We start from the raw sequence: 12,140 nt of genomic DNA, 5'->3' as shown, positions 1-12,140 counted from the left end.
CCACTATTCTGCCCACGGTAACCAACGTATCCATTCCCTTGGTCTACCGCTTTTAAAGCATCCCAGGTAGTTCTCTAAGCACCGGTTAACCACCTCCCTCACAGTTTGCATGAGATTCCACTTATTCTATGTCATTTTAAGCCTTAGGTAGTTGTTCCTCCAGCAGTTCTGTTCTTGGTCTTGTTAAGGCTTTATAATCTACTTTATCTCTTGTAAGATCCTCCTTACCTTTCCTTCCCCGTCCAGTGACGGATTTGCTCTCTCTTTCAGTAAGTCTTTTCTTCTTTAGTAAGAAGAGTACTGCCTAAAGCAATGTGAGTTAAAGTGTCTATATGCTTACCGGCTTTGATTTCGGATTACCCCCTCCCCCACTAAGCGATACGGGGATGAGACTAGACCTAAGTCATTGATGCCTCTTAAGCTCCTTAGGGTTAAGGCGAGGTTAAAGAAAGAGGTGCTAGTTCCCCTTCCAAGACAAGAGTGATTGAGAGTCCCCCCGCCTGCTAGGGGTTTCCCGCGGATTAGACCAACCGGGCCCATTGGAAGGCTTCGAAAGGCTTACACTACAATCCTAAGGGAATGAACATTTTGGACCGATGGAACGCTGATGGATGATATCAAAAAGAGTACGGCTTGGAAAGCTGGAATGCTAACATAGTAAATAGCCTACCTTGAATACGGAATAGACAAATGGGGGGGGCCACCTAATGTTAGACTACGAGTTACCCTACGGGGTTCCCTAAAAGCGGGGCTATTTCAACCTCACAGAAGAAGACCAGACCTTATTTTTCTACATCCAAGACTGGAGGGCTTGCAAGGATATAAGACTTAGAACGAAGACATGGACCACTTTTCCACTACACGAACTAAGGGACTAGACAGGCATACTACTTGACGTAATTTTCTACATCGAAAGCGCAAGAGGAGCTTCTTCAGAGTCTTCCCGGCCGGGGGGGGCCATTACACGAGCATGAACTCCTGGACCACCGGAAAGAGAGGATAGAACCTTAGCCGATTCGGAAAATGCTGATACAACTGCAACCACATAACCTCGATCCTAATTTCCTATATAAGACATTCCAAGAACAAAAGGAAAAGGAAATAGGCAAAATAGAGAAAGGGTGCTACACCGGGGAAATCATTTTCTCACACACAAACGAAAGAAACTGTACTACCGAAAAGAATAAAGGGAATATCGCATAAGAGCCTCTTTATGAAGACTTAATATTATTTTACCACTTCAGTCGAGCAGCCCTTGGACGGCCACAGCCTACATAGCCCGGAGTGGGCATCAGACTTCATGTAGTTCGAGGTAATTTTTTACCAGTTCATGAAAGTACCCTAAATGCTATCTTCACAAAATTACCCATCATTTTAACATTGAAAAACTCCCGTTAGTGAATCAACTTTTTTCGATTTTGGTGGTTTCTCAGCAGTGTGGACGGTTGTTGTCGGGTGGTAAAATGATCTTAAGGACAGTGCCCTTGTGCCCAACTTTAATTTCATAAAGAAAAGGCAGTGAGGTACTCTGATTGTGAGCGTGAATCATATTAATAATGTAATATTGGGTATTAAAGCCTTTTGAATAACGGTAGAAGCAAAATATTAATGAAATGAAGATAATAAAGAGAATTATAAAAGCAAGAATACTACATAATAAAACAAAAACTAAAATTTATCTTGGGAAATGCCTCCGCTGCACCATCGACCGACCGAACCCCGGGGCACCTGCCGCAAGGTAAAAAACCTGGTCAACCCACCGAGGTCAGGGAACCGGAAGCACCAACTGTAGATCACTTGCGAAGTCAAATCAATGAAATTCTTGATTACATTTCAGACAACCGAGAATCCCTTTTAAATTCGCGTCAAAGCCTCGTCTACGAGTTGACGGTCAAGGTCAACGGTTGGGAAAGGGAGCAAAGGCACTTCCCAAATCCCGTGGGCGACGTACCGTGAAACTTTCTATTTTGTCGAGCCCGGCTTTGGTCTCAGTTACTCATCAAATGGCACTCAGTTAATGTAATATCTCTTCGAGCATCTTCTCTTTTCCATTTCTCCTTTCTTTTTCTTTTTATTTACCTCTTTTTTTTCTTTTTTTTGCTGATTCCTCTCAATGAAATTTTCCATGTTGCACTAAGTTACTTATGGATGTATGCATGCGGTCCGGGAACACTTTGGGGTGAACACCCATCCAAACAAGTAGAGTCAATAGTTCAGCATTTAGGTCATAACATCTAGCACAAAAAAATCTTTAACCCAACAAGTGCTCTCCGAACCTAGCTAGATAGTTTCCTATCACTAGGCTCACCAACCAACCTGGACTTTGATTCTTATTATTCCTACCGGATATCAAAACCATAAGGATTGTTTCCAGCCATGAGTTCCCATATGACATAAGCGCTCTTGGGCGGGGTGGGCCATTCCATCCAATTTTGGAGAAGGGGCCCAATCTCGTATTTGATGGTCGGCGGGGCGATAGGCTTCGCTTCTACGACTGCCTTCCCGGCCGTTGCAAAGACTGAGCGAGAACGGTAAAGAGCGATATGTCGTTGCGCGGGGATGCGATTCGCCAAGGTAAAGCTGCCCGGCCCCACCGGATTAGGAATCCGAAGGCCTTTCCTTAGTCTTGCAACTCAGGGAGTAAACAACCTCACTCTATCAAGTGAGTAAGTAAACTACCTTCGAAAGTTTCTTTTTTTTTGTAGTGACTTCGAATCAATAGGCCTCCCCCTTTTTTTTCATTTTGTTTGAAGCGGGCCAAATAAAGAATGAAATGCGGAAATAGGGGAAGGTACTAGAAAGATTTTTTGGTTTAAGGGCTGCTCGCTCTACCGAAGTACCAAAGGCTTTCGAGGCTTACACCTCTTACACGACCTAAAAAAAGCTTTCAGCAGCGCCCTCACTCTAACGAGTGAGTAAGTAAACTACCTTACTCTATCAAGTATTATAATAGGAATTACCTTCAAATCTAAGCCTTTTGAAGTGCCAGTAGTTGTAGCTGTGGGTAGGGCTTTCGTTCTTATCGCTCCGGGTTCCGATCTATATGACCTCCGGACGGTACAAAGTAAACTTCTTCCGGGTAATAACCTAACTCTGTTCAACGGGGGAGCCCTACGTACTTTCCAGTCCAGGACAACTGAGATCTTCCGTTCTGCGTGCGTGGGAACAGCTCAAACAAAGAAAAGTCTGGTCTGGTCTGAATTCAGGCATGGCCCGCCTGTCTGCTACTAGGAGAGTAAGCAACTTCTATTAGCACCGGACCTTGAGTCGAATTTCTCGTGTCATGTGCAACGTCCATCAATGATGGTTCATAAATGTCCATTGATTTAGACTCCTTCCCTCTTCCCAACTACGAAAAAGAGCGAGAGGCGAAGAGCAAACCAAGAACGGAAACGGAAGTCTTTTTACTCCCCAGTCTCTCTTAAATAAAGCTCGCCAAGGCGACCTGGGCAGGTCGGCCGGGTCTTCCCCTGTTGTTATGTTTCCGCCACGAGAAAGAAGCGCGGAAGAAGTATGCCCAGCGCGCAGAAGATCCGTTGAGAGTTTCTGTTGTCTCGGTAGGGAACTGTACGATCTTTTCCCCTATTGTATTGAATCAATAAAAAAAGAAGTCAGCGCTACGGCCTCCTATTGTTTGATCCAATATTGACCAGGGACGAGCCCCGACTTCCATAGGTCCTTGGTTTGACCTCCCTAACAGGGGTCACCTTGCTTTTAAGAAAGCGGAGCAGGGCCGATTTCTCGTACTTGCTTAGTGTGTCCTCCTTTCGTCGAGTGCTCTTCCCGGTTCACTGGGCTGTTAGCCTACCAAGCACTTGCCTGCTGCTCCTGCCTAAGCCAAGCGGGCGGAGCGCTCGTTATCCTTACTCTTCTCTCTGCGGGGCCCCCTCCCATTGCTCTAGCCATAAGCAATGGCAGCTCCAGCTCGCAACCACAGGGGCTTGCCCTTCGAGGCCGGGGTGGGCTCAGCAGTCAGCCTCCATTCGAATTACGTTAGGGGGTCTTTCTCTTTTGCCAGATCTAGAGAGATACTACGAGTCCTCCGTCCCAGATTCTATCGCCGCGGCCATCTGGTTCACCGGTACTACCAAAAAGTCTCATGCTTACGTTACGCTTATTGATGGTTTTATTATCTTGGACCACGAAGACTCCGGTCGTGCTTCTGGTTTCTATTCTCATCATCATATTGATGATAAATCTCCTCGTGCTCTGCCATAAGAACTTGGAGTCTGTATCATGGTGAAGGTAAGGTAACGCTGTGATTCTTGCTCAAAAAACAGACCGAAGGCGTTCGAGTTATTGGCTCGTTCGATCTGGCAGCATTCATGAGTCGCTCGTTCAACTGTCCCTCGGAGACACGGTCGAGAAATGCCATTACCAGGGTAGGGTAACCTCCGTCCTTTCTTTCTCTCGGTCTCACCCAACAAGATAGGGCTCAGCCAAAAAACGTGAGCGCCCCTGCGCGAGCCTTATTTGAAAAGTCAAGCTTTGGCTCCCTAAAGACTAAAGAAATGGAAAAAAAGGGGGGGACTTCCGCAACGGGCTATGCCACCCAAACCAACTGAGGGAAGTCGCATCCGTCCCATCGCAAGCACCTACAATGTCATGATCACATTGGTTTACCCCTTTTTCTTTGGTAGTTTAACGGACGGTCGCCCCTCCAACAAGAAAGGGTATAAATATGAAAACTTCTCTGCCGTTTGGATCGGAGAATTTATGGAGGAAGTCGGGTTTTAAATTTCCAGAAACCACACGATTATATAGCCAAAGGGAATAGGCCGCGCCTAAAATCATCCCAAGCGCTGCTAATGTGGCTACTAAACTATTTCTTTGGAAAGCTCCTACTAAGATGAGAAATTCCCCGATAAAGCTGCTAGTACCAGGTAAACTCATATTGGCTAAAGTGAAAAAGAAGAAAATGGTAGAGAAATTCGGCATGGTGCTCACTAAACCTCCGTAATATCTAACAAGTCGAGTCTTATGTCGGTCATATAGAACACCAACACATAGAAAAAGGGCTGAAGAAACCAGTCCATGACTTAACATCGGTAGAATGCTACCTCCAATTCCCTGTATGTTCAGACTAAACATACCAATAGTCACAAAATTCATATGGGCTACTGAGGAGTAAGCAATGATCTTCTTAAGATCGATCTGTCTTAAAGTGGTCAAGGAAGTATATATTATAGCAATCGCGCTTAGAGTATAAATGAAAGGAGTGAAACAAAGTGTCGCTTCAGGAAACATGGGTATTGAAAATCTTAAAAACCCGTAAGTTCCCAATTTTAAAAGAATTCCTGCCAAGATAACGGATCCTGCCGTGGGTGCCTCTACATGAGCTTCGGGTAACCAAATATGAACTGGTACCATAGGAACTTTGACAGCGAAAGAGGCGAAAAAAGCAATCCATAAAAAGATTTGGCGCCGCTCACTAAATTCTGTGGTTAATAAGATTTGTAAATCGGTGGTTCCTGTTTGGAGAAGAATCAAGAGAATAGCTAATAGCATAAAAACGGATCCAAGTAAAGTATAAAGGAAAAACTGATATGCTGCCTTGATCTTTCTTTGTCTCGAACCCCATACCCCTATAATAATGGTAGAGTAAGGGGTGGCCCCAAAGCGGAATTGACCGGTAGTGGTTGGTCGAAGCTCCAGTAGGTAGCCACTCCCTTCTCAGGGAACCGTACGTGATACTTCCGCATCATACGGCTCCGTCCCGAGCTTCCGTCGTCGGCCTTTGTCATTAGACCACTATCTATGCATGTATTTTCAGCCTGGACTCTCGAATCTTTTGCTTTTCGGGTAGTGGCGAACAATGCTGCTTGCGTTGCGGGGGATGCCCACTCGTAGGGCCCGGCCTGCTTCCCGCCCGAAAGAACCGCTCACTAGCTAGCCGGACTAGTGAGGGGGCCCCATTTTTAGACATACTAAAAAACATGCCTTTCGAACCGAACGTAAGGCCCGTCTTCCAAATAAAAAAAGAAATGGGCTCGTTGGGAAGAAAGATGGAGTGCGGCCTGTAGAGTACATGTAACGCACCGTCGGGTTGCTCACGCAGGAGGATCTCTAGAGAGAGATGTGAAAGTAATAGCCTTATCTTATGGCTGCGCCCCTACTTATGGCCTTTACGCTACTACTACTGTGATGTGAGCGGTTCAAATTCAAATTGCTTTGATCTTTCCCAATCATTCTGGCCGGAACTTGTACGCAGCACTTGTTAAAGGTTTCTAATTCTTTTTTATCTGAATCTTAAGGTAGTCTACTTGCTTACTTGATAGAGTAAGGACAGGACCTTACCCTATTCTCGAACCCTCCGCGGAGCTCTACCCTGCCCGCATTTCCTTTTTTTTTAAGGGGGTCGCAGAAATGTCTCCACCTCCCGCCAACAGTCTTTCTTCGGAATTTGACTGAATGGGTCGATCCTCTCCTCCCGTTTGTTTTAGCAACTTATCCTAAGGTCTCCTCGCCAAGAGCTCCCCGGCGACGACAGAGGAACCAACCCGCCTGCTGGGGCGGGGCGGCTTTTTTCTTTCACAATAAGACCTGGACGATTATCCCTACCCTCGGTAGCTTACGAGTTTACGTCCATCCCTGGTTGGGTACAGTTTCCTTTCGATTTCTTCCTTGTAGCCGTTACCAGAATTCGCGCAAGTGTGTCCACACCCTCCAAACTTACTTGACGAGGAATCCATTCTCGCGAACAAACACAACTCCTACACACACCTAGGAGCACCCCTTCCTGCATATTCATACAAGACCCGAGTAGGCGAGTCGAGGTCCTACAAGGTACCCACTACTCAGAGTACCCTCCCCAAAAAGGGAAAAAGATGTGTCTGTCAGGTTCGGTTCTTCTTAGTTAAGTTGGGCGGGTTCGACCAGAAATGCTATGCTTACACACAAGACTACCCCTCTTCCCGAAAGCTTCGCGGAGACTACTTTACGACGACGGACGACCGCCCGTAGGGGGTTTACTGCACAAGGCCCCTGCAGAGGAAAGGCTTTATCCTAGCGAATAGAAGATGCTCAGCTCCGCACAACATAGGGATTGGCACGCTTTCGGAAAGAACATAGAATAGTAGAAGATCCAGCATGCAGAACACGGCGATCATTAGAAATTCACGAATTAGAGATGCTGTAATATACTCTTTCCCATAACTTCTCATACCAGACCAACCCACTAAAATGCAAATAGGGATCAAAAATGTGGTCAATATCACGAAGAATAAAGAGATACCATCTATACCCAAATAAAAATTTATGTTTTCATAAGGAAGCCATCGAAGGCTTTCCACAAATTGAGATTTGGCCGTAGAAGGATCAAATTGTATCCGAAGAACAGGAGAATACAAAAAAGTAATAAGAGAAGCGCACAGACCAATCAATCGTATCGATCGTATTCTTGAATTTGGAATGAAAAGAAGAGTAATGCTTCCTAGCACGGGACACAGAATAAGACCACTTAGATTAGAATAGCATTCACAGAAATGTTCTAACATAGAGCAAAATCGAACATTGAAAAGATTAGTTGACAACAGTAAAAAGATGAGCGCCTAATTCCAATACAATAAAGGTCTATCAGTGCAAGTCAGCTGAACACCGTGATTGATGAGTAGGTAGGTAAGTTAGGTCTACCTCTCGCCCAGTGGAAAGCAAGTTTCCTCCCCCCTGAATGAATAAGTAGTGGGGCCTCCCGCCCCCCTGAGGTGCCTTTATTTAGATTCTTTTTTGAATTCTTTATCCAATGGAGAATCTAAATAAAAAAATCAGTAAGAACTAGCACTAAACTTCTTTCCCTCTTTCTACTTTTCTTCTCTCCTTTTGTTTTTGCTTTCACCCGGGCTTTTCATTCTCTTTTCTAGAGACCCGGTTATTCTCTTTTTTTTAATGTAGAAGGGTGAGGCACTTTCCCCAGCATACAGAATAAAATCCAAGATAACGGCTGTCAAAGGACGAGGAGTGGGAAGCTCTCGAAACCAAACGAGACTAGAAGGAACATGGTAATTAGCACCATTCCTATGATTTGTCTCGAAGAGCCAACAAAACAAAAAAGGGCAGCCCTCTCTCTCTATCTCGGCCTCGGTTTAGCATTATATATCGATTTGGGTCCAATTTTCTTTGGTTGTAGTTCGGATTAAGGAGCAGCTCCCCCATGCTGTGGCGGTGAAAGTGGGGGCTGCTGCCTCCCCTGGTTTTGTTTTGGAAGGACCCTCGTTTTTCTTTTTTACGGGCCCTGCAAAATGGCTTCTTGGGGAAGCGTGGTAGGTCTTGAAAAGCCTGATAGAGGCAGAAGCCGAGTTCACCAGAGCTATCTGCGTTGAGTGTGCCGATTGAAAGAGGGGAGGAGATAACTCAAATGCCGGCGCAGAAATGAAAAGAGTCGTGCCATTCAAAGTGGAATTCTTTTAAGATCCATTGCTCGATTTTGCATGCTCTGCTCTCAAAGTAGATACTTTCGAGGGCAGATCCGCGTTGGTCCAGAAAGTGAAAGTTATGGTATAAGCAGGCTAAGTGAAATAATCGACTGATGCTATTATAGAATCTTATGAATCACACACGGCACACTTTCTATATATCCTCCGTCTACAAGGTGAACAGCTTAGCTTACAGCACAGCGTGTTCGCCACCACACTGGCTGGCTAGTGCATTGGCCTTACCGTACCTCCATAAGCCCGAAAAGTATGAGCCTTCGATTAGAACGCCCCTTATCTCGTGACACGCGGAGCGTGGCATTTCCTTTTATCCGTATAACTTCTAACCAAAAGATTCATTCTTTATCAAGTACCATTCAAAGGTTGCATTATCTCTTTGAGTGAAGAAGAGAAGGACTTTGTATAGACACTCTTGAGCCATGTTCGTTGCCGTAGGCTCACTACACTCTTATTTAATTTCATTCTATTGATAGATTCTAGCTCCAAAGAACATATACATGGAGCTATGTCGACTTACGTACGTACGCCTCGTTGACCAAACGAGAAAGTATACTAGACCACATATCATCCCCTCTTTGTCGCTTCTAGCGAAGCTGCAAGCCTACTTAAATAGCTTACGCTTACTAAGCCTAGCCTACTAAAAAAGGGCTACAGCAAGCAAGCTTTCCCCCTTCCTTTGTTGTGGGTCGCGCCTTGCCTTACCTTACCGCAGGCACTGAATGAAATGAGTGGAGATCTTCCTTCCGGCTAATGAAGAGACTACTTAAGTCTGCCCATTCATTCCCAGCGGATCCTTCTTCTCCCTAAGAATTGAACGAACCAAGTTCGCCTATACGAGAGTGAGGAATAAAACCCAAGAAGAAACTTCTCACTTTGAATGTCCCACGATTGATTCTGCTAGTTTAGAAACGAAGTAGAAGGACGGGGGTCGCTAGGTCAGAAAGGCGATAACTTCAAATTCTCCCCAAGTAGGATTTGAACCTACGACCAATCGGTTAACAGCCGACCGCTCTACCACTGAGCTACTGAGGAACAACGGACTTAAGGTTGTTTACTTACTTAGTGCGAAGCATGTTGGTAGTTTACTTACTTAATCTTTAGATTAAGGAAGCCGACTCTCGTTCTTTGGACTAACCTATGACCAAAATGGGTTCGTCACTTTTTTCACATACACCGGGGAAAAGGTTACGATAGCAAGCCCCTCCCCGGCCGGAGAGACTCCAGGACAAGGGGGCGGCAGTCAACCATCCACTCTCGAGATTCATATTGATCAATCGATCTCCGCGTCCTTCCAGTTCGCTAAGTAGACTCACTCTACCGATACTTTTCCTGCCAAAAGCAAGAGACTGACTTCTCATCCTAGGAGTTAGCAGGTATGATAGAGCCCCCTCTCTGTCTGTCTCTCCGAGTTTCTACTACTAAGTCTCTGCCATTCAATCATAGAATCGATTCCGATCAAGCTGAAAAAGCGTTCATCCTGGATTTTTTTCCTGAAAAAAAAATGTCTATCATGATAGCATGCCTATTCATTCGGTCAAAGTCTCCACGGCCTTTTCACGCCCTTCTACTGAGAGGTGTACCGTGTTGATAGGAATCGGCAAAGACCTTCTTTTACACGTCCTCGAGGGCAGCATTCATGGCAATCATCACTAGGTTCTTTCGAGGACATGGTATGACTTTGTTCTTGGTGTTGTTTAATAGATGTCGAGTGCCACCTTTCCCTGTCCGAGAATCTCCATCTGCTTTAAGTGGGCGAGCAATTGCATTGCCCTATGTCAGGTTGGTTGTTCAAAAAAAAGACTTTATTTTTACCCCTTAAGCTTCGCATAAGCGGCTACATACCTTGCATTTTCATCTTTTTGGGCGCCCGCCTCCTCTTCAGACGAGCCTGGTGGTTGTTCGGTTTCCGCTTTTTGAGGCGGGAGTACTTGGTTGTTGGGGTTTCCTTTTCTTTAACCAATTCGGTTGTGTCAGCTCCGAGATTGGTCTAACATTTTCTTATGAGCTGGCTGGACAAAGATGGATTGAAAGTCAGATAGATTCATTTGAGTTCAAGTAGTACAGGATCTTCGATCGACCATGGGGCCTATTCTACCCTTACAAATTTCATTCTATTGAAGCGTAACGTAAAAGCTCCTTCTCATCCTTGTATTTTTTTGGTTTGGAAGTTCCAGAATCTTGTCTGTGGATTTTTAACAAACAAAGTCAAGCCCCCTTCTACTATGCCATTTGATTTATTTGATTCAATTTCCGTGCTGCTCGCTACTCTCCGAGGCCAAGGACGGGGTCGAACCGTCATTCCAGGATTTGCAGTCCGATACATTTCCATTATGTTACCTAGCCAAACTCGCCACCTCCTGTGTCAAAGTCAAATGTTCTTCCTTAGTCTTGCAACTAAGCTCTTCGAACCTTATTATTCTAATAAGATACTACATAACCTTACAGTCGAGTTACTACGTACCTCTTCTTTGGTCATCACGGAGACTTGGTGCAAATCAATGAATCCCTAAATAGACCCGAAACTCACGTTTTCATTTAGCAAAATAGGCCATTCCGGGCCTTTTCCTCATAGAAAGAAAAGACTGATGCCACTATCGCCTCTTGCCTTTGCTTTAATAGAACCTATTCGACTGGAAGGTAAAGCAAGCAAGGAAGGCAAAGAGCTGGTGCCTTACAGGAGTATGAGTTCCCGGAGAAGAGTATGGCTTCAAAGTTAAAGTTTTCTTCTATGGGTCTCAACACCAAAAAAAGTAAAGCAAGATGGCCTTCTTTCTATAAGATGAATTCAGGCGCTCTTTCTTTACTTTACACGTTTACACAGGGAAATACTGCTCAAATAGCCTGCCCGTCTGTCTTTGACTGGTTGGGAATAGGTCCTTAACGACCGATAGGATCTCACAGGGCTGCGGCTGCCTCCGTCTGTCTCACCCCAAGGCTCTTTTCCATGCCTGCCGCTCTGATGGATGTAAAGTTTTGAAAGACTTTTTTCAAGGTTCTCCTTTCTCGATTGGAGCTAGAAGAACCGGTGTAAACGAAAAGCTTTCGACGATAGCTCTTTCGCTAGGAGGGAATCAGTTACGAGTACGAAATGCTTTTCACATACAAGTAGGATAGCGCGATAAGGCAGTTACACTCCTCCGCCTGGCATTCCAGTTCAAATACTAGTGGGGTAGACAACCTCATGTCATACGTGAAAATAGTAAGGCCCTTGCCTACGGGCTCATTGGAACACTCAAGTCTTTTGAATCAAAAGATTCATCCAGTTGGAAATTTCCACAACAGGATCTTTATATCATTCCCGAGGAATATGACATGGCCTTTCAGCCCTTCTTACTATGCTTTCCGTGGTAGCTAGACTAAGTCCTGGTGTTTTAGTTAGTTAGTAAAGGCTTTAGGAAAAGGCGTAACTGTTCTTATCGGGCTATAGAGAAGATTTCGTTCTTTATTCCCCTTTAATATGTAATAGTAGTTATAATCCATACTAGCAATAAGGCAGTTTTTTCTTTCTCAAGCCTGTTTGAAAGCATGTGATAAAGCCTAAGCCATTTTAAGCTTCTTCTCCATTATCTGGGAAGGCTAACAATAAGGGGTAGATTTCTTTCCTTGCCGAAGTTAGTATTGTGTTCAACTCCGCGGGTTGGCTGGTTGGAAGGATTGCTTTCTGCCATCTGTCTTTCCTTTCTCTCTCTTCTCTTAGCAAAGAAAGTAGAA

The 12,140-nt window shown here is 44.9% G+C and overlaps 1 protein-coding gene across 1 annotated transcript; it reads right to left on the bottom strand.

Annotated features, from left to right (window-relative positions):
• Positions 1-2,058: 2,058 nt before the first annotated feature.
• Positions 2,059-7,633, bottom strand: LOC130827000 (NADH-ubiquinone oxidoreductase chain 4-like). Its single transcript, XM_057692633.1, has 3 exons — positions 7,035-7,633; positions 4,661-5,595; positions 2,059-2,201 (listed from the first exon to the last, which is right to left on the bottom strand). Exons 1-3 carry the CDS (start codon positions 7,494-7,496, stop codon positions 2,111-2,113), a joined length of 1,488 nt encoding a protein of 495 aa, XP_057548616.1. The 5' UTR covers positions 7,497-7,633; the 3' UTR covers positions 2,059-2,110.
• Positions 7,634-12,140: the final 4,507 nt, after the last annotated feature.

This window comes from Amaranthus tricolor, chromosome 11 (genome assembly GCF_026212465.1).
Source record: "Amaranthus tricolor cultivar Red isolate AtriRed21 chromosome 11, ASM2621246v1, whole genome shotgun sequence".
NCBI lineage: Eukaryota > Viridiplantae > Streptophyta > Magnoliopsida > Caryophyllales > Amaranthaceae > Amaranthus > Amaranthus tricolor.
Note: the sequence above shows the minus strand (reverse complement) of the source record. Positions and strands in the feature narration are given on the sequence as shown.